At 50.9% G+C, this 17,633-nt stretch overlaps 1 protein-coding gene and 2 long non-coding RNA genes across 7 annotated transcripts in view; 2 read left to right on the top strand and 1 right to left on the bottom strand.

The window, feature by feature from the left end:
- APCDD1 (APC down-regulated 1) overlaps nt 1–17,633 on the bottom strand; it is a 32,819-nt gene that overhangs the window by 12,747 nt on the left and 2,439 nt on the right. For 2 of the 5 annotated variants that reach the window (XM_081561672.1, XM_081561668.1), the window contains 2 exons: nt 6,085–6,268; nt 2,521–3,052 (listed from right to left, as the gene is read on the bottom strand). In XM_081561672.1, the coding sequence (XP_081417798.1) occupies nt 2,521–3,052; nt 6,085–6,268 (716 nt within the window). Of the gene's footprint in view, nt 1–2,520; nt 3,053–6,084; nt 6,269–12,160; nt 12,999–17,633 lie in introns of those variants that run through there. The other 3 variants (XM_081561670.1, XM_081561669.1, XM_081561671.1) reach the window with 3 other exon arrangements.
- On the top strand, nt 1,905–9,275 carry LOC145534361 (uncharacterized). The gene is made up of 2 exons (XR_014074496.1): nt 1,905–2,193; nt 8,976–9,275. It is a non-coding gene; the product is annotated as an uncharacterized LOC145534361 (long non-coding RNA).
- Nucleotides 13,061–14,582, top strand: LOC145534360 (uncharacterized). Its single transcript, XR_014074495.1, has 3 exons — nt 13,061–13,236; nt 13,533–13,677; nt 13,900–14,582. It is a non-coding gene; the product is annotated as an uncharacterized LOC145534360 (long non-coding RNA).

Below are 17,633 nucleotides of genomic sequence, written 5' to 3'. Positions count from 1 at the left end.
CTGCCACCCTCCGTCCCCACGCTGACGTGTCATGACTCACTTCCGAGATGTGTGTGCTCCAGGAGCTGGAGTGTGAGCCTGGCTCTCCCAGCAGATGGCGGGGTTTGGTGAGGGAAGTCAGCCCAGTGGGCACAGGACTGGGGGTGCCTCTCTAGAGCCACCAGCTCAGGAGCAAGGATTTAACTTTGTTCTAAGAGCTGCAGAGCATTGAGAAGTGGCAGAGACAGAGGTGGGAAGAGAGACCTGGGTGCAGGCATTCCCTGCTTTTCCAGGTGTAAAGAGAGAGTAGGATATCAAAGAGCCCATGTGGGTGTCCTCAGGTGAGGAAGCGGGGCCTGGACCCCATGACGTGCACACACAGCCCCAGGTCAGGTCCAGGTTATCTGCGACCCCTCCCGGGCAGGGAGCCTCCATCCCGCCTCCCTCTCGCCATCCTGCTCACTAGCATCCTCGTTGGACCGTGAGCAGGAATAAAGGCTCTGCTCCCAGGTGATCCTCTCGTAGGCTCAGCCAGGCCAGGTCGGGACTCTGGCACCCGTGGGGTTTCCAGACGAGCTGCAGGCCATCTCCGCCAGTGACACACTCACTTCCAGAGACAACGTGAATGTCAGCTCGACTGGGCTCAGAGGACGCCAAGTGCACGTCTGCAAACCCCTTCCCACAGTGTCTTGACACCAGGAGTCTGGAGAGGAGGCACAGTGTCTGGATGTGGCAGCCATCCATAGAGGTCCCTCAACGTCCCTCCACTTCCCAGCATCCGGGCCTGGGGCCTCTCCATCAGCCGAGGAGCAGGCAGAGCCCTTGCCTGCCCTCTCCCTGTGAGGGTGCCTGGGGTCCTGGGGGCAAGAGGGCCGCCCTCTCCCCCATGACCCTGTCCCACCTTTGCTCCAGGTAGCCCAGGAACTTGCAGGGCACAGCACTCGGACCTGACCTGGGTCTGCTCAGGAGCCCGAGGAGGAGATGTTCCCAAGACACACACCCGGAGGAAGCAGTGCTGCCAGGCCGGCCTCCTCGCAGACGACCCACAGTCGTCACAAAGGTGACTTTCCCAACTTTCATGGCACAAGCTCATGGTCACAGAAAGAAGACAACCACAGCCTGGTGGGGGGCAATACCGTGTGGTACCCTCACCAAGTGCCCTCAGAGGATAGAGAACAAACTGGATGAGAAACCAAACAACCTTGTAAAGCAAGAAAGTGAAAGTTGCTTAGTCGTATCCAACTCTTTGTGACCCCATGGAACATACAGTCCATGGAATTCTCCAGGCCAGAATACTGGAGTGGGTAGCCATCCCCTTCTCCAGGGGATCTTCCCAATCCAGGGATCGAACCCAGGTCTTCCGCATCGCAGGTGGATTCTTTACCAGCTGAGCCACCAGGGAAGCCCAATTTTCCCCCATTTAAAAATAAATTTAAAAAAACAAAAAACTAAAAAACCAACAAATAAACCACCAAGCAAACGTTAGACAAGCCCTGCGATTGGAGAGCTGCTGTTCTAGAGAGGACTCCAGAAAAGCTGGTCTGATGGGGAAGGTGTTCTCTGCCTCCTCCCCCAACCCAGGCCCCCTGCCTGCCTCCTCAGATTCTGTGGTGGAAACCACCCTGTTACTGCAGACACAGATTCCGAGCCCGTGGGAAGGAAGTGCCTGGTGAATCCAAGTGTAATTAGGGGGTCAGCATTCAAGGTTTTCATTGTCCCCATCACATCCTCCCCAGCATCACAGTCACTTAGGTCTCACTCAGTCCAACCAGGAGAGGGTGGGGTCTCGGGAAAGATCTGGGTTCAAGCTCTGACGCCGAAAGTCACTAACCAGTGACCCTGGGCAGAAGACCACCCCTCACACTTCAGCTGCTTGCTCTTCTGCTAAGAGGGTGGTCGTCAAGGCCTCACGGGGTTGTCATGGCAACAGAGCGGGAGGCTCTAAGGGTCTACAGCCCCCGCCCCCATGCCCACCTCCAGGGCCAGGGGATCCCCACCTGGCTGCCCCTCTGTCTTCCCAGGTGCTAAGATCATAACCCCTCTCCATTTCCTATAAGCTTTCCTCTCAGACTCATAGAAGAAGTTCCCAGAGGGTCAGGACAGAAAGAAGACTCAGAAATTTTCAAGGATGGCCACCAAGGCCCTTCTGAGCCACCAACCCAGGACCATTACCCTCATCAGATGGGAAAACCAGGCCCCATCACAGAGCTGGAGGTGAGCCCCCAGGTGCTCTGACCCAGGTTCGTGTCCCCCGGCCTGCAGCCCTCCCATCCCATCACCCCCAGTGGTCCCTCTGTGACAGAGCCCCCCCAACATCTGGGGCACAGAGGGGCTTCAGGGTTCCTTGGTGTTCTTCTGGGATGGCTGGTAGCTGGACGCCCCAGCCCCTCCATGATGCAGCCCCCCACCCCCACCCCCACATCCAGGGCCAGCGGGGTACCTTGGCCTTCTGCAGCAGCGGCTGATAACTGGACCCGCCCAGCCCGTCGGTGTTGCAGAGACCCGTAGCTCCGCCCCCCACATCCAGCCCCGCGCCCATACCTTGGCGTTCTGCAGCGGTGGCTGATAACTGGACGGCCGGTAGAACATCCTCTGGGCAGTGTCGGTGTGCACGTCCCCGAGGAAGAGCTCCTCCACCAGGCGGTCCAGGCTGTGCGGCAGGTGCTGCTTCTCCACGCGCACCAGCTGCAGCTCGTGCATGGCGAAGTTCACGGCCCGGGTGCACTCGCGCCCGCCCTCCTCCCGCCACAGGTCGTAGGGCACGTCCTGCACCCAGGCGCCCCCGGCAGGCACGAAACCGGGGCACGTGCGGTTGACCAGCTGCCCCAGCTGCTCGGCCACCGCTTCTGAGTGGCACACGACCTGGACGCGATGCAGCTGGTAGTCTGCCTCGGTGCCGCCGCGGATGATCCAGGAGGCCTGGCGCAGGCGGATCTTGCCGCGGACCACCAACGTGTAGGTGGGGCTGGTGCAGCGGTTGCCGCCGTAGTAGAACTGGTAGGCCTTGAACGTGTTGTTGTGGTAGAATCGGTAGGACCTGGTGATGAACTCAGGGCCCGACCGCACCTCACAGCTATGGGAAAGTGGGGGAGAGACCCAGTGAGCCCGGAGCCACAGGAGGGGGTCATCACAGGGGCCCGACCCCACACCTTACAGCTACAGAAAAATGGGGGGATGCTGTGAGCACAGTAAGCAGGGGAGGTCATCACAGGGGTCTGACCCCACACCTCACAGCGGCAGTCAGTGGGTTGGCCAGAGAATCCGTCCACTCGTCATCTTTAGCCAGATCCTAGTCTTGGTGACACTGGGAGTTTCCTCTCACCAGTCTTGGCCTTTAACCTGCTTGTGTCTATTATTTATATATAAACCTAGTAGGTATGGTAAATCTGGTTTGAGCCATATGTGGCTAAATCAAGCTGTGGAGCTGACATCCCAAAGGCCAGTGGTTCTCAGAATTACCGTTAATTTACAGACTGGTGGATGGGCATTAGGGCTTCCCTGATGGCTCAGTGGTAAAGAATCTACCTGCAATGCAGGAGACACAGGAGATGTGGGTTTGATCCCTGGGTTAGGAAGAGGAGGAGGAAATGGCAACCCACTCCAGTATTCTTGCCTGGGAAATTCCATGGACCGGGGGCTACAGTACATGGGTTGCAAAGAGTCAGACACGACTGAGCATTACTGGAAGTGGGTACCATTCGCTGGGGAGAGACCTTCATCTGCCGGTAGATGCTGAGTGGACATACAGCACCCAGTGGTACTCTGAGCATCCGTCTCTGTGACAGAGGGAGAGGAAATCCATATTCCACCCATCCCCCAGGGAGAGAGGAGTCCTTCTGTGTAAGCAGCGATTCATGTCTGCTGCTGTGGTTTAGACAAGAGCATCACTGACTTCTCATACCTCATCTCACTTGAGAATATGCTGATCCAGTTCTGAGTTCACACCTACTCACTTCTCCATCAGCTCCCCGACTCTGACTCCCCTCACCCAGCCCTCGGCCATCTCCAGCTGGAACTAGTATCCAGCTAGCTTTTTAATTGGTCATCCCCAAGTTGAAAGGGGCTGGAACCCAGGACCCTTGGCTGCAGTGCCTGCACCTGGACACACCTCTCCTCCAGCAATGGATACACAGAAACTACGAGACTAAAAATAACTGTGTGCATGTGCGGTTGGGAAAATTATGGACAACAAGATACAGAAAGTCCAAAAACCCCACTGCCTTCTGAAGAGCTGACAGCAAAAGCAGGGGACTGTGTGTGCCCCCTGCACTCAATACCACTTAAGGGGTGGGCAGACCACCTAAGCCATCCCACCTGCCAACCCCTGGACACACCCCCTACCCTCATCCCATGTAAGGAACAAGCTCGCCCTTCCCTTGGGGGCTTGTTGTTATCCTTGTTTAGTCACTAAGTCGTATCTGACTCTTGCGACCCCATGAGGTGTAGCCTTCCAGGCTCCTCTGTCCATGGGATGTCCCAGGCAAGACTACTGGGGTGGGTTGCCATTTCCTCCTCCAGGGGATCTTCCCAACCCAGGAATCGAACCTGAGTGTCCTGCATTGGCCGGCAGATGCTTTACCACTGAGCCACCTGGGCGAGCAAGGCAACCTATTACTTCTTTTTGCTCCCCTCTGCTGCAGCAGGGGCTCCAGTAAAGCCTGGCCTGAATTTCTTGTCCAGCCTCTGATTGATTTCTATTGATTAAGAAGACCGAGAACCCGACTATCCCCAATCACTCTTTCCACCATCCGCTTGAGCCAGAGCATCCTTCAGTCACATTGCATCGGGATGTTAGCAGGGCCCTTGCTCAAATCTCTTCAATGGCGCCCCCAGTTCTTTTACATTAAAAGCCAAACTCACAGAGACTTGGCCTGCAGGGGCCCTGGGAGCTGGCTTAGCCTCCTCCTTGGCCTCCTGGGGGCTGTCCCGCCCCCACCCCAGGCACAAGGGCTACCATGGTGCTTCTCCAGTCCAGCCTCTGCTTGCCCCACAGCAAGAGCTCTTCCCAGTCTTGCACGGCCAAGGACATCTCAGCTCAAGTGTCCTCATCTTGGTAGCCCTTCCCACCCCACCCCATCCTAAAATAGGGGCCCTGAAATTCTCCTGGAGCACCTGTTGTTTTCTCTCCCTCTTGTAACACTTCTTTGTGTGTTTATTTGTGAAATTCTTGAAGATGTGCCTGTTTGATTCTCTGCTACACACACAAAATCTAGAACTGTGCTCAGGCGCAGTAAACATTTGTGCACTCCAGAAATATTTGTTGAACAAAATGATAAATTATTTAAAAGTACACTGCGTTAAGATTGTTTGTGCCAATACTGATGAGGAGGTTATTCTGAGAAACCCCATTTTTAGGAAAAAAAAACCAAACAAACCCAAACCAAAAAACCTCTGGGTCTTCCTTGTCTTATTCCTTTTTTCCTCTCTTCTCTGGATGCCTGTGAACCCTCCCTGAGGCACCTGGGGAGGGTCTGCACCGAAGGTGTCAGATCCCACTATTCCTTAGCCTAGTTAGCCATGTGAATTTGCAACAATTTAATGGGCAGGGTGAAGACTACAGGTCTGCCTCTGGGTTATTTTTAAAAGCTCTAATGGAAGATAAGCCAGAGCTCAAACCGGGATAAATCTCAGCTCCACAGCCTGGAAAAGAAGCCAAGAGCTGCGCCCTGGCTGGTCCAGGCAGTGTGGGTCCCTTTTAACGTACTTTCAGACTCTGAAGCTGGATATCAACTTACCAGAATAGGGCTAGACTATTTAGACCATCAGAAGCTTGCACGTCATGTTTCAGGGTTGGTGAAACACAGACTCCTTGCTAATTTCACTTGCTAATGGTTTCTTTTCATACACCAGTGGTCCTCAGGTTCAGTAAACAAGGATGCTTTCACTCCCACATGGCTTCACAGTGGCACCATATCCCCACTGCCCAGGCTAAGATTTCTGCAGGACCGAGCTCTGTTTCTTCATCAACCTAGGCTTCCAAGAGTTGCTTGGCTCTGAGTGAGAACTCAGACAACCCCAGGATCACTGTGGGTTCTAGAAAGTCTCTGTGTACCTGAGAAACCCTAAGAAGTACACTTGCCAGGCCCTCGGGCCCCGGCTGCTTACCCGGTGGACACCCAGTGGCCCTCGATGGCGGGTGGCATCTGCACGGTGATTCTGGCTCCATTGTGGAGGTGTTTGAGCATGTGATGACACTGGGATTCCTTGAAGGCCCGCCAGGCGCTCTTCTCCAAGGACCTGGGATGGGTCCTGCTGTCCGGATGAAGGAGAGCAGAGCCCTCTCCCAGCCCTGAAACAGAAATGCAGAAGCAGGTGTCAGTGGAGCCCGAGAGACCTGAGGCTGGCCAAGGAACTTCCCCAAGGCAGGGACATCCCCCAGGTGGGAAACACCGGATCTATTGCTGTTCCTGCTCTCCTGGAATTCACATGCCTCAGTGGCAAAGGGTCTCAGGAGATCCTTGCCCAGCTGAGAAGATGGGATCCGGGGAGACAATGAACGTGACTTGCGTGAGGTCACTTGGCGAGTCCCTAGCAAAGCCAGAGCCCAAACCCAGTTTCCTGAACCAGCCAACAGGGCCATGCCTCTGGGAGTAGCTGTGCTGGGCTGCAGGGGAGAGAAGCCCATGCTTCAGGGCCACCGAGGCTGGAGACAGGGCTGGAAGGATGGCAGGAAGGGAGGTCAGGAAGTGGACAGGTCAGTGACACACAGACGGCAGTGGCCTCAGCAACAGGGTGAAAGGAGATGGCAGGAGAGGCCCATGGAGCTCAGGAGACACCCTGCTGTAGGGGCTCCCTTCTGCTCACACTACCTCGTGCATCTCGGGGTCATTGGTCTCCAAGTGGACACCCTCTAAAGGTGATGCCAGTCCTCCACTTGCCCTCCAAGAGGGCAGGGGTGACATTTCCCCCAGTGATCTTCCAAAGCTGCTACTCAAAGTTGGTGACAAACAAACATATGTTACAGGGTTTAAAATAAGAGTGACTGCAAGAAGACTGAACAGTTGAAAATGTTTTCCAGGGTAGAGGGGACCTAGGATGAAACGTCTCTTTAGTACATGTGGACTGGGGCTGGCCAAAATGTGCATACAAGAGTACTACCACTGCATGTTCAGGAAAAGGCAACGAAAACAGACGGAGCTGTCTTTCTGAAAGCCTGCTGTTCCTTCTGAGAGTCACTCCTGAAGTAACTCATGATCTGATGGGTCTTTATTGTGGACCCATAAGTATTCAGAACTGTGTTAGCAAAAAAAAAAAAAAACACCACTAGTAGGCAAACATACAACAATAAAAGATGGGTGTTAACAAAACTGATTGTGGTAATCATTTCATAATAAATGTTAAATGCTATGTCACCACCAATTCTGTTCGGCCAAACCATGTGAGTCACACCTGAGTTAGAGTGTGTGTATGTGTGTGTGCTCAGTTGTGTACAACTCTTTGAGACCCCATGGACTGTAGCCCACCAGGCTCCTCTGTCCATGGGATTCTCCAGGCAAAAATACTGGAGTGGGTTGCCATGCCCTTCTCCAGGGGATGTTCCCGACCCAGGGATCAAACCCATGTCTCTTTGCATCAGCAGGGGGGTTCTTTACCAGTAGTGCCACCTGGTAATGTGGTGACACTAAAACTCAGAAATCTGCCTCAGGTGGTGTAGACACCAATGCTTAGGGCTGTTAAGTAAGGACCCCTTCCCCGTGGCCTTGAACTCCATCCCAGTGAAAGCCCTTCTGCTGTAGCGATGGTCCTGGGTGCTCCATTCCCAACCCTCCCCAGAGAGGAGAAGGAAACAGGAAGGACACAAGCCTGCTAACCTGGCTATTTCTCTTTGCAAAGCCAGCCTTTTTTCAAAACACAGGCACTCTCATCAACCCCTCTGCCAGCCCCACAGTGAGGCCCCTTCAGTAGGTAGGCTGTGGCTCTGGGAAGGAGGAAAGTCTGGAAAAGTCAGGGGTGACCTGTTAGCAATCCTACATGGACATCCACCCGCCTTGTGTCTTCTGGTGGGGTATCTACCCCAATTCCAGGGTTTCAGTCCCCATTTGTCTGGCACCTGTGTGGACCTCTCTCAGTTGGCTTTGAACTTGAGGCTGGAGAGGGGTGCCTCCACCAACCCCAAGAGCCGTGATCATCCTGACAATAGGAAAGCACTTCTTGAGTCCCCTGGTGGGAATGAAACCAAGAAATACTACAGTATAACTTGTCATCTGTTGAGTCAATTGTGTGACAACAATTGTTATGTGGCTAAAAAAAATAGACTTTAATTCAAGTCTTCAAGTCACGAGACACGGGGAACTGGGGAAGATTCTCTTTTAAATGTGACACCCAGCATTCAGTCAAGATGCCATGCTCTCAGATCAACCAAGCCAAACTCTGTTCTAAAACTGATTTGTGTAAACTCCTTTACACCCTGCAAATGTGTTCCCGTAAAGCTAAGAAAGCTGGAAGGGAGTGGATATGGGTGAAATTCCAGAGCTGGGCTGCTTGGGTTTGAAACTGGATCAGCCACTTAATGGATTTCATCAAACCCAAGACTTCAGTGATTGTTAAGATGCCTCATTATTTTATTACCAGTGACAAAAAGCACTTGCATTTAAACTATGACACAGGCCTTAGCAGCAGTGCCCAGACGCCCTCAGAGCACGGCCTCTGACTGCTTCATCTCTCCAGAGAGATCCGGCCTTCAGCTGCAACGCTTCACTCGGGACAGTAATGGCTCTGCTCTGCAAGGATCTCAACAACAGAGCTCAAACACAGCCTCGTCTTTTCGTGGGCATCTCCCTTTCCACATAACTGATTGTTTCTCAGCGAGGAAACATGTAAGGGCAGTTACTTTCCACCCTCACTCTGAGATAAACACTCGCCCCACTGATGTCACAGGACACCCCCGGTTCTCTTACTGGTCTGCCTGATTTCCACCCTAGCTTTGTTCTCAGCGCTGAGAGTGGAATTTACAAGTGAATTCTAACACCTGGCTCAAACTTTCACTCTATTTTCAGGACCAAGCTATTGGCAATATGCCACAGATGGAGAGTAACAAGAATGCACAGAGAGGAGGTGACATGAGGACAGTACGGGCAGCTGGGTCCAGGTTCACACCGGTGAAGACACGTCCCCAACATGACTACCACCCACAGGCTCACGGTGACCAGAAGATGCACACCCGCTGTAAAGACCTTGTTTATGAAAAGATATCAGTCCTACAACCGAAGAAATACATGACGGCACTGTGACCACAAACCCATCACTCGGCCCCCACAAGCTCCCGTGTGCTCACCTATAAAGAGGAGGTGATAGCACTGCGGGATCGTGGAGTCAGTCTCAGGACTCACCAAGAGCATTTCCTTTAGCACATGGTTCACAGTTCTTATTAGATGCTAGTTGTTGTTATTTTAGGGCTTCCCCAGTGGCTCAGTGGTAAAGAATCCACCCACAGTTCAGGAGCCCCAGGAAACGTGGGTTCAATCCCTGGGTCAGGAAGATCCCCTGAAGGAGGGCATGGTAACCCTCTCCAGTATTCTTGCATGGAGAATCCCAAGGATTCTGGTGGGCTACAGTCCACGGGGTTGCCAAGAGTCGGGCAAGGCTGAAACGACTTAGCATGCATGCATGCTTTTATTTTAAATGATGATCAGGCTCTTAGAGGCCCTGAGAAAGCCCTTCCTAACTAACAGAACAGCTACCATAACGGTGAGAGGCCCCTGAACCTGGTGCGCTCTGAGCTCTGCACGGATAGAGTGCCCAGAGGTCTGGGCTCCCAGCAGCCGACTCACTGGTGACCCGGACAGAGAGGAGGGTGGGGGCTCGAGGCCGGTGACAAGCTCTACTCACCGTAACAAGTGCCCACATGCTGCCACTCTGTGCAGCATAGGAGCTGGAAGCATAAAGAAGAATGAAGCTGAATTTTTCCGACATGGAGACTCTCAAGGTCTCGCTGGGCTGGACGTCCGAGGACCAGTGTGGATGGTGGCTGGGTCTGGGGAGGAGGTAGGTTCGGGGGTGGGGGACGAGGGCGTGGTGCTCGGGACCTGTGTGGTTGTGCAGGAGGCGGGGGCCACCCAGGGAGGGAGCCCACAGGCAGGTTTTTAGCCAGGGAAGAAAGAAAGAAAATCCCCAAACTACCAATTGCACATCATTAGAGAGCAGGCAAAGGGCTTCTGGAGACAAATCTCCATCTTGCTGCTGCTCCTGTTTTGACAACGAGCCACATCAGGGGCCAGGTGAGGTGTTGCCCAGGAGGCCAGCAGGATTGAGGACTCAATAGACAACCCCTCCCTGGAACACAGGGCTACTCACCAGGTGGGGATGAATCTTTAGGGTGGGAAATGGGACTGGAATTTATTCTCTTTTTATCTTTTTCCTTCAAAGTACCCATCACCTTGATGGTTCTTAGGGAGCAAAACTGAAGGGGTCAAGTTGGAGCAGGCAGGAGAAGCGGTCTCTAATGGTCAGCTCTGGACGGGGGTTGCCAACACTCACCCAGCTTGCCTGGTGTGAGTCGTGGACACCTGCCCCGTGTGAATGTGAAAAGTGTTAGTCAGTTGTGTCCAACTCTGCGACCCCATGGACTGTAGCCTGCGGGCTCCTCTGTCGATGGGATTCTCCAGGCAAGAATACTGGAGTGTTGCAATGAAGAAACAGACATAGAGAACAGACTTATGGGGAGAGGGGTGGAGAGGGTGAGATGTATGAAGAGAGTAACATGGAAACTTACATTACCACTTATAAAATAGATAGCCAATGGGAATTTGCTGTATGTCTCAGGAAACTCAAACAGGGGCTCTGTATCAACCTAGAGGGGCGGGATGGGGCGGGAGATGGGAGGGAGGTTCAAGAGGGAGGGGTTATATGTATACCTATGGCTGATTCATGTTGCAGTTTGACAGAAAACAACAAAATTCTGTAAAGCAATTATCCTTCAATTAAAAAAAAAGAATATAGGAGTGAGTAGCCATTTCCTTCTCCAAGGGATCTTCCCAATGCAGGGATTGAACCTAGATCTCCTGTGTTGCAAGTGGATTCTTTAGCGTCTGAGCCAGGCTCCATCTTATATTCAGTCAACGGCTGGAAGTGAAAAGGCCATGTGAGGCACCTAGTTCAGCTGTAGGGAAGGTCATGTGGACACCCCCCCCCCATTCCTTATACCCCAGGACTCCTTTCCCAGGATCAGCCATGGGGTACCCTCCAAGACCAGTCTTAGACTTCTGGCCAACCCAGGGCCCCACTTTCTCGCATTGCCAGGACTGTGTCAGCTCCAAATCTGGGACTGAAACTAGCAACTCACTCATTCACACCATCAGAAAGGCTCCAGAGGGCCAGGCATTCACTCTGTAGCCACATTCTACAGTTGGGGGAGAAACCAGACCCCAGGGCTTATGGAAGGGCTCGTGAGGGGGAGCAGGATCTGAGTTCAGCCTTGGGGGGTTCCTGGAGGGGCCGCTGTGTCCTGAAGACAGTGGACGTGGTCCAGGCAGTTTACAGCCCACGCCCAACACAAGGAGGAAGGATGGAGAGGCCTCATGGAGGAGAGACCAAGGACGGAGCCCTGTGTATGTCATCTTGTACATGGAGTGGGCTGGAACAGGGAAGAGGAATGCAAAGCTTTTAAGAAAACTAACACAGGATAAGGATTCCACTTGGGAAAGACTGCTTTTCCCTTTTTTGGAGGGATGAGCAGCAGGAGGATCCATTATGAAGCTTCTGCCATGGCTCAGTGTATCATTTTTGCCTGAATACGTGAGAAAGATGAGAGAAGGGAATTGCTTTCAACAAGCAGTAAATCTTCTCTGTGGTTCTGGAGAGGCATGGACCATCTCTGGCATGTGGTAGGGAGAGGTCTCACCAAGAAGGTATTTAAAAAGGAAAGGAGGGAGGGATAGACAGAGAGAGGAAAGCAGGAGAATTACTAACGCAGCACTAAGTCTGGAAACAAACTCTTGCAAAATACTTAAGGGTCCACTTTCACCCGTCTTCAACAGCCTAAATTGACATCCAACTCCAAGGTGGTGACTGTGATAACAGTTCCTGACTGAGTGTACTTATTATTTATAATAGTAAATGTCTTATCATACATAACTTTAAAACCCTCCACTTGATTAGATTGGTATAATGAGAAGTGCGTTGGCTAATCACCATATTTGCTGTGCACATCCAACTATTTGCAACCCTATGGACTGTAACTCACCAAGCTCCTCTGTCCATGGGATTCCCCAGACAAGAATACTGGGAGTGGGTTGCCATTCCCTCCTCCAGCAGATCTTCCTAACCCAGGATTTGAACCCAAGTCTCTTAAGTCTCTTGTATTGGCAGGCAGGTTCTTTACCACTGGCACCACCTGGGAAGCCCCATTGCCATATCTGGTTGTTGACAATTCTGCCACTGAACATTGAGTGCAGTTGACATGATGGTCTTTCAGGTTCTTAAGGTGGTGCTCAGTGAGGTCACTGTTAGGAACAGCAGTGCCTGTGGGTGGTGCTCTGGATGCAGTGGTCCTGGGTGAGCAGGTGACAGTCCTGTTTAGGCCATGAGAGGGTCGCCCTCTCTGTTTCTCATATGAGTGAGGAAACACACATGTATGAGTGCACACACAAATAACATCAAGGTTTTGGTGAACTAAGGAGTCTGGACATTTTGGTCAGTTGAGAAGACTAGCTCATAGGGTCTCATTCGTTAAGTTTTGTTGCAAATGACTACAAGGGAAAGAGCATCTCAAAGGTTAAACAGCACTAGCACAGGCAGAAAGGGGCTGTTTCTAGGCTTCAAGGTGACTCTGGGCAAGTCATCGAACAGGTGCCTTTGTGCCCCAGCACAAATTAAAAATTAGAGGAATGGGAATGGTAACTACCATCTGCAAAACAACTGAAGATTCACTAGACTCACATATTATCTCATTTCTCAAATATCAGGCACATGAACAGAAAGGAACAGAGGAAAACCAGTCTTCAAGGTCAAGGGTGCTAGGAAGAGCCAGGCCCTGATACAGCCATGCCCAGCCGGCCCAGCCAGTGGTGCTCTGATGAAGTGGCTATCACTGTGACTTCACTACAGAACAGTCTCTGACATCTGAGGTCTCCGGCCTGGGCCCAGATCAAGTGGTTATGAAAATGGGGCAGCTTCTTTCAAGTACAGGAGGGAAGAAAACATGGACCCTGGAAGGAGACTGTTCTCTTGCTGAAAACAAACTAATTCCTGAAGGCTCAGGGGACAACTTCATAGGTGACCTCTTGCAGAGAACTACATGAGTTCCTGGGGCTCTGGAGGGTATGTTCACATGCATAGGTGTGTGCGCACATGTGTGTTCCTGCATGTGTGTGTGCAAGAGTGACTCATTCCCACGGGCAAAATCACTCACAACAGAAATCCTAAATGACTCCAGAATGACCTTTACTTCTACCGTGATTGACAGTCTACTGTTCAGACAGTGAAAACTCCCAGAGATAGCAAATAAATGACCAGATTTCCCCAAACGAGAGGAGACACAGGATTGACTGTTTACCCAGGGATTTGTGCCCTAAGTTCAAGGCCCATGGGGCCATGTGACTGTTTACATCCTCCAGGTCGCCAGGTTCTGCTCACAGCAAGCACCCCTGAACACTGGCTTCATCAAGGACAAATGCAGTATTTCTCCATCACCCACACTGATTCCTGAACCCATGCTGTTCTTGAAGAGTGAGCCAGGCCCCGGACAGGATCAGACAGAAGGTGAAGGGCGGGTGGGGGTGGGGGTCAGAGTAGTGACTTGGAGCCAACCTTCACCCCTCAGCAGGTGGCTGCAGGCCTACTGGGTGCAAGGTTGTATTATACGAGGCCGGCCCCATCACTGACACGTGAAGGGAAACATGGGGGAGAAATATGGTGTGTGGCCACGTCCCCAAGCTCTCAGTAACATTTAAAAACTCTGAGTCCTCTCGATATACTCTGCAGCTTCTCACCTGCCCATCTAGACTGAGGACCCAACACTCCAAACTACCGTCCACACAACAAAGTGAGAAATCAGTTGGGAAGGAAACACTTCCAGGCACACTTGGACACTTGGGACTGAACTCACCTCTGACCTGGGTAGTCACTGCAAAGGTGCTTTAATGCTTAAAAAAATAATATCAAAACAGCCAAGTAAGTAAAGTATAACATCAAGACATGCACAAAAGTGGTTTCGGAGGGCGGCGGGTCTCTGAAAGACCCGTTCCTGCTCACTGTGCACCTTTGTGTCCTGGATGCAATGTGACCTGCGTCCCTGCCGCACAAGAGCAAGGATGCCTCTCTGGGTGGAGCTGGTGATGCAGACAAATTCATGGAGAGACAACAGGACGACAGGGGACATGCAAGTGATCACTCCACCAAGACATCGCCCAGCCCGTGAAGGGGGCCCTCAAGACGGTGAGTGGGCTGAGAGGTCGGCAGGCTGCTCCACCACCCACACAGCTGCCATGTTTTAGAACAAAAGCTGGTGTTCACTCCAGACGGGCACCTGCACTCACCGTGCTCTTGTTTTTATTTCCACGTCTCTGGAGATCAAAGCTGAGAGAGTTGCTTTTGCCAGTCTTTAAACTTTCTTATCTGAAGTCATTTTCCCTTTATGAGAAACACAATAAAGTCAAGATTTCAAATCCCTGCTTTCATTTAACTTCAGATGAAAATGAGGTAATTCTCTAAGTCGTTTTCTTCTAAGGCCTCGGTGTCCGGGCCAGACGCTGGGGTTGAACCACAGATGGCAGTTCTGCCCGCTGGGCCTGGAACTGATGGTTGCCACCACAGCCTGCTCTTCACAGTCGTGTGTGTGTGTGTGTGTGTGTGTGTGTGTGTGTGTGTGTGGTGAGGTGCATGTGACTGTGTGTATGGTGTGTGTCTGTGTGCATGTTGTGTGCATGAGGTGTGCATGGTGTTTATGTATGATGCATGAATATGTCTGATGTATGCATGATGTGTGTTGTGTGTGTATGTGTGGTGTTTATGTGTATGGTGTGTGTGCATGATGTGTGTATGTGGTGTTTGGGCCTTGTGTGTGTGTGTGCGTGGTGTCTTCACGGTATGTATGTATGTGGTGTGTACATGGTGTGTGGGTGGTACCTGTGTATATGTGTATGGTATGTGTGTGGTATGTATGTGTTTGTGTATAGTGTGTGTATATGTGCATGGTGTATATGTGGTATATGTATGGTATGTGTGTGAATGTGTCTGTGGCACATGTATATATGTGTATGGTGTATGTATGGTATGTGTGTATGTGGTGTATGGTGTGTGTATACATGCTATGTGTATGTACATGGTGTGTTCATGGTGTGTGTGTCTATATGCATGGTGTGTGAGTGTGTATGTGGTGTGTGTATATATGTTATAGTGTGTGTATATGTGATGTGTGTGTGTGTGTATGGTGTGTGTGTATATGCGGTGTATGTACGGTGTGTGAGTGTATATGTGTATGGTGTGTGTACATGGTGTGTGTGTATGTTATGGTGTGAGTATATTTGTTATGGGGTGTGTGTACATTGTGTGTCTATGTACACGGTGTGTGAGTGTGTGGAGTGTGGGACTCCCAGAAGGGAGAAACACTGCAGTCAGGGCAGCGTGCCAACCTCCTGGCTCTGGGCTCTCCGTAAGCTCTCCCCTTCCCCAGGTGTTCTCAGGAATCTTCAGGAAGGGGCTGCCCCTCCTCCCAGCCTTGTCCCAAGCTGGCAGGGACACAGGCACCAGGAGGCCCTGGTAGACAGACCTGGTGACTGAATGGCTGAAGGAAGGAGGCTAGAAAACCCTTCGAGAACAGGGAACCCTCAGTCACTGCAGGGTGACTTCACATCCTTTCTCTAACCTAGGTTCCTCCGATTACATGATTTTCCAAAATTTTATTCCCAAAGTGAGAAGAACCAAACTGCCTGTGCACACAACGTCAGGACACAGCAGGCGCTCCTCCTGGGATGGTGGCAGACTTTCTCCTGAGCTTTTCCCCAGGATCACTTCCACCCCACTCAGAGGCTCCTACAGATACTCACGCCACATAAGCTTCCAGCAGATGCTCACAATCATCAGTGTACCTTTTCACATTTCTAGTCCTAAATGTTTTGTGCTTCCCTTCAGTCAGTCCTATCAGGCTGTCATCAGTCTGTCCCTTAACGATGTGCATTTGCACAGTCCTGTCTCCCACTGGTGTTGAGCTCTTTACTCAGGGAGAAAAAGAAGGAACACAGCTACGACGAGTCAGCTCAGCCACATGCTTGAGGCTGGTCAGTTTCTTCCACAAAAGAATATTTACCATCTGCCTACGACCCTTGCTCCCTGCTATGAGCAGCTGAGTCCTATTTCTTTTCAAGATTATATTTTATGACTAAGGGGGAAAAGGTACAGGAAAAGCAATGTTTTTTTGGTCACAAGAACTGCCTTCAGTAAAAATCATATTTCAAAGATTTTATTTTACCCTATTGCAATGTTTCCTTGCATTCTGTTGGTTAAGCAATCTTTTGGTAATCCACACAGTTTGGGTTTTTTTTTTTTCCAACTTTAAGAGACTATACTCCAGTGAAGAGAAAAGTGTCTTCCCATTTCAGAAAAGTCAATGAATGCTACAAAATAAACGGTGCTGAGGAGAAGACCATCTCCCCAACATCAGCTCCAAAACTTTATCTCAAACGTTTTGTTTCCATCAGCAGAGAGAATCAGCACTCGGGGCACTTGACAGCACCACTTATTCTGAAACGCCTCGTCTTAATCTGTGTTCTGGAGCCGGATGACTTTTGCGACTTTTCATTGATTGAAGCAAAGAAAACAGCAACAAGGGACATCCCTCAGCTGCAGACCTTCACGACATTCAACTGGCTTTATTTGGACTAAGAAATGCAATTGTTCTCAGAAGGTGAAGGAGAGGAAAGTAAAACTGACACGCATGCTTTCACATCGTCACATTTTGAACTTGGGTCTCTCACCACATTTACAGTTTTAAAAAACAGCTAAAATAAACAAAAGGCTCCTGTCTTGTCAGACCCTAATTTACTCACCAATAGAATCTAGGGGTGATTTATGACTTGCCTGAGTTGAAATAAAAGTAACCCCCAAACTGAACAAAGATCAGATGCCAAACACAATAGTTTCTCCAGCGTCTTCACCTGGAATCTTCCTGAAGGTCTTGTGCACTCTGTAATCTTATTAATGAGACTTCTTGGTGGAACAAATAATCTATAAATGATGTCAGAAACTAAATTAAAGTGGGTCCCAAATACATGCATCACCATAGAAAATACGTTTTAATCTACTAATTGCTACCATATTAATAAATAAACAAATGGCATCCTAAGGTTGTTTTTGCTGTTCAGTCACTCAGTTGTGTCTGGCTCTTTGTGACCCCATGGACTGCAGCACACCAGGCTTCCCTGTCCTCCACTATCTCCCAGAGTTTGCTCAAACTCATATCCATTGAGTCAGTGATGCTATCTAACCATCTCATCCTCTGCCACCCCCGTCTTCTCTTGCCCTCAATATTTCCCAGCATCAGGATCTTTTCCAATATCAGGAGAAAAATCATTAAGCCATTCTAAAAGAGTGCAGGCAATTTCCTTCAGACTGATGACTTCTCTTAAGGAAAATGATCAAGCTCCATCTGTTACTACAGATCTTTAAATACTTGCAAGACCCCTAACTACAGAGTAGGACACACTCTCAAGCCACTCCCT

This window comes from Giraffa tippelskirchi, chromosome 14 (genome assembly GCF_054371585.1).
Source record: "Giraffa tippelskirchi isolate mGirTip1 chromosome 14, T2T-mGirTip1v1.2.pri, whole genome shotgun sequence".
In the NCBI taxonomy this organism is placed as follows: Eukaryota; Metazoa; Chordata; class Mammalia; order Artiodactyla; family Giraffidae; genus Giraffa; species Giraffa tippelskirchi.
The sequence above is the reverse complement of the archived record's forward strand: the minus strand, read 5'-3'. Positions and strand labels throughout refer to the sequence as shown.